Source organism: Theropithecus gelada, chromosome 2 (assembly GCF_003255815.1).
Source record: "Theropithecus gelada isolate Dixy chromosome 2, Tgel_1.0, whole genome shotgun sequence".
NCBI classification, from domain to species: Eukaryota; Metazoa; Chordata; class Mammalia; order Primates; family Cercopithecidae; genus Theropithecus; species Theropithecus gelada.
This window is the reverse complement of record NC_037669.1, coordinates 131,373,660-131,375,346: the sequence shown is the minus strand read 5'-3', so window position 1 is coordinate 131,375,346 and position 1,687 is coordinate 131,373,660. Positions and strand designations below refer to the sequence as shown.

The window sequence follows — 1,687 nt, the reverse complement described above, 5'->3', positions numbered from 1 at the left end:
CACGACTTAAGAAGCCTGGTTCCTTATTTACAATTGGGATAAGATAAATGGTTGAATACCTAGAGAAGTTCTACAAAAAGTTACACAAAAAGTTTAGTTAAATTTAAGTTAAAAGTTAGTTAAAATGAAAAGTTAAGTTTTTGTTCTGCTGCTAAACCATGCTCCTCTGCATGTTGAACCTTCAGTTTCCTCTAGATTTCTAGCACCTGAAAGAAAACAAAACTGCAGCCAGGTAGGCCTCTCCTAATCTTACTCATTTACGGAGAATTTCCCCTTTGAGTCACCATGGCATTGGCTGGTTACTCACACCACAGATACCTCAGGATTGGCTGGGACTGCAAATAAAATACTGTTTGCCCGTAATCAAGTTGATAAGCTACAACATAAACACATCTAGGTTCTTGTTCTTAGAATACAGCATGAAGCATTTGCTTTCTTCTTTCTTCCTAACATTTTCATGCGAGATCCAGAAAGGACACATTGTCTCTGGCCATTCGAAGAAACAAAGAAAGAAAGTAAGAAAAGGTATTTAAAGAGAGAGAGAGAGAGAGAGAGAGCGAGAGAAAGAGAAAAGCTAAAATGGGTTTGCTGGGTTCTAAAAATCCCCAAACCAAACAAGCCCAAATTCTTCTTTTGGGACTTGACTCAGCTGGGAAGTCTACTCTCCTTTATAAATTAAAGCTTGCTAAGGATATTATCACCATCCCTACAATAGGTTTCAATGTGGAGATGATCGAGTTGGAAAGGAGTCTTTCGCTCACAGTCTGGGATGTTGGAGGACAGGAAAAAATGAGAACTGTTTGGGGCTGTTACTGTGAGAACACTGATGGGTTGGTGTATGTTGTGGACAGCACAGACAAACAGCGACTGGAAGAGTCTCGGAGACAGTTTGAGCACATTTTGAAGAATGAACACATTAAAAATGTGCCTGTTGTTCTATTAGCCAACAAACAAGACATGCCTGGAGCTCTGACTGCTGAGGACATCACCAGAATGTTCAAAGTGAAGAAGCTTTGCAGTGACCGGAACTGGTATGTGCAACCCTGCTGTGCCCTCACAGGGGACGGGCTGGCCCAGGGGTTCAGGAAATTAACTGGATTTGTGAAGAGCCACATGAAATCAAGAGGAGACACTTTGGCATTCTTCAAGCAGAACTGAGACTGAAAAATCCAAGTCTCAACAGAGACACTGATGAAGTTGAAAGGGTAATTGTTTTTCTATGCCAAATGAAGAAATCAAATTATTGAGATGACAAACTTTTCCTGAGATGTTATTTCATTTACATTTAGTTAAACAACTTAGAATGATATCTAGAAAATATTTATTTTTCAGCCAGAAACTTTAGCAAACTGTGGCAATGCTCACTGGGAATGAAAATGTATAATGTTCTACAAATTTTTATCACATTGGATGACTTTGAATATAGTAGTCACATTTGGGACCAAATAAATTACTACATTATTAATTGTATATGACTACTAGAACAAAGTTTTAGTAAACTGTCTGCTAATAGAGTCAGAATTCTTCCAGATTGTTTCCAGCTGTAACAGGTATTGAATTTCCACCATGCTCCTATGTAATAGCTGGGTGGTGTAAAAAACGAACTTCAAATTGTGGAGTGGAAAAGGGGTAATGTTAACATCTTGTAAATTCATGTTCCCTAAATAAAGCTTTCTTATTTCCTAAA

General features: G+C 38.2%; 1 protein-coding gene across 1 annotated transcript; it reads left to right on the top strand.

Moving 5' to 3' along the window:
* Positions 1-375: 375 nt before the first annotated feature.
* On the top strand, positions 376-1,687 carry ARL14 (ADP ribosylation factor like GTPase 14). Its single transcript, XM_025377280.1, has one exon. The coding sequence runs from the start codon at positions 580-582 to the stop codon at positions 1,156-1,158; it is 579 nt and encodes a 192-aa protein (XP_025233065.1). The 5' UTR covers positions 376-579; the 3' UTR covers positions 1,159-1,687.

Coding starts and splice junctions, on each gene's coding strand:
- ARL14 (XM_025377280.1), top strand. CDS start 580: ATGGGTTTGCTGGGTTCTAAAAATCCCCAAACCAAACAAGCCCAAATT.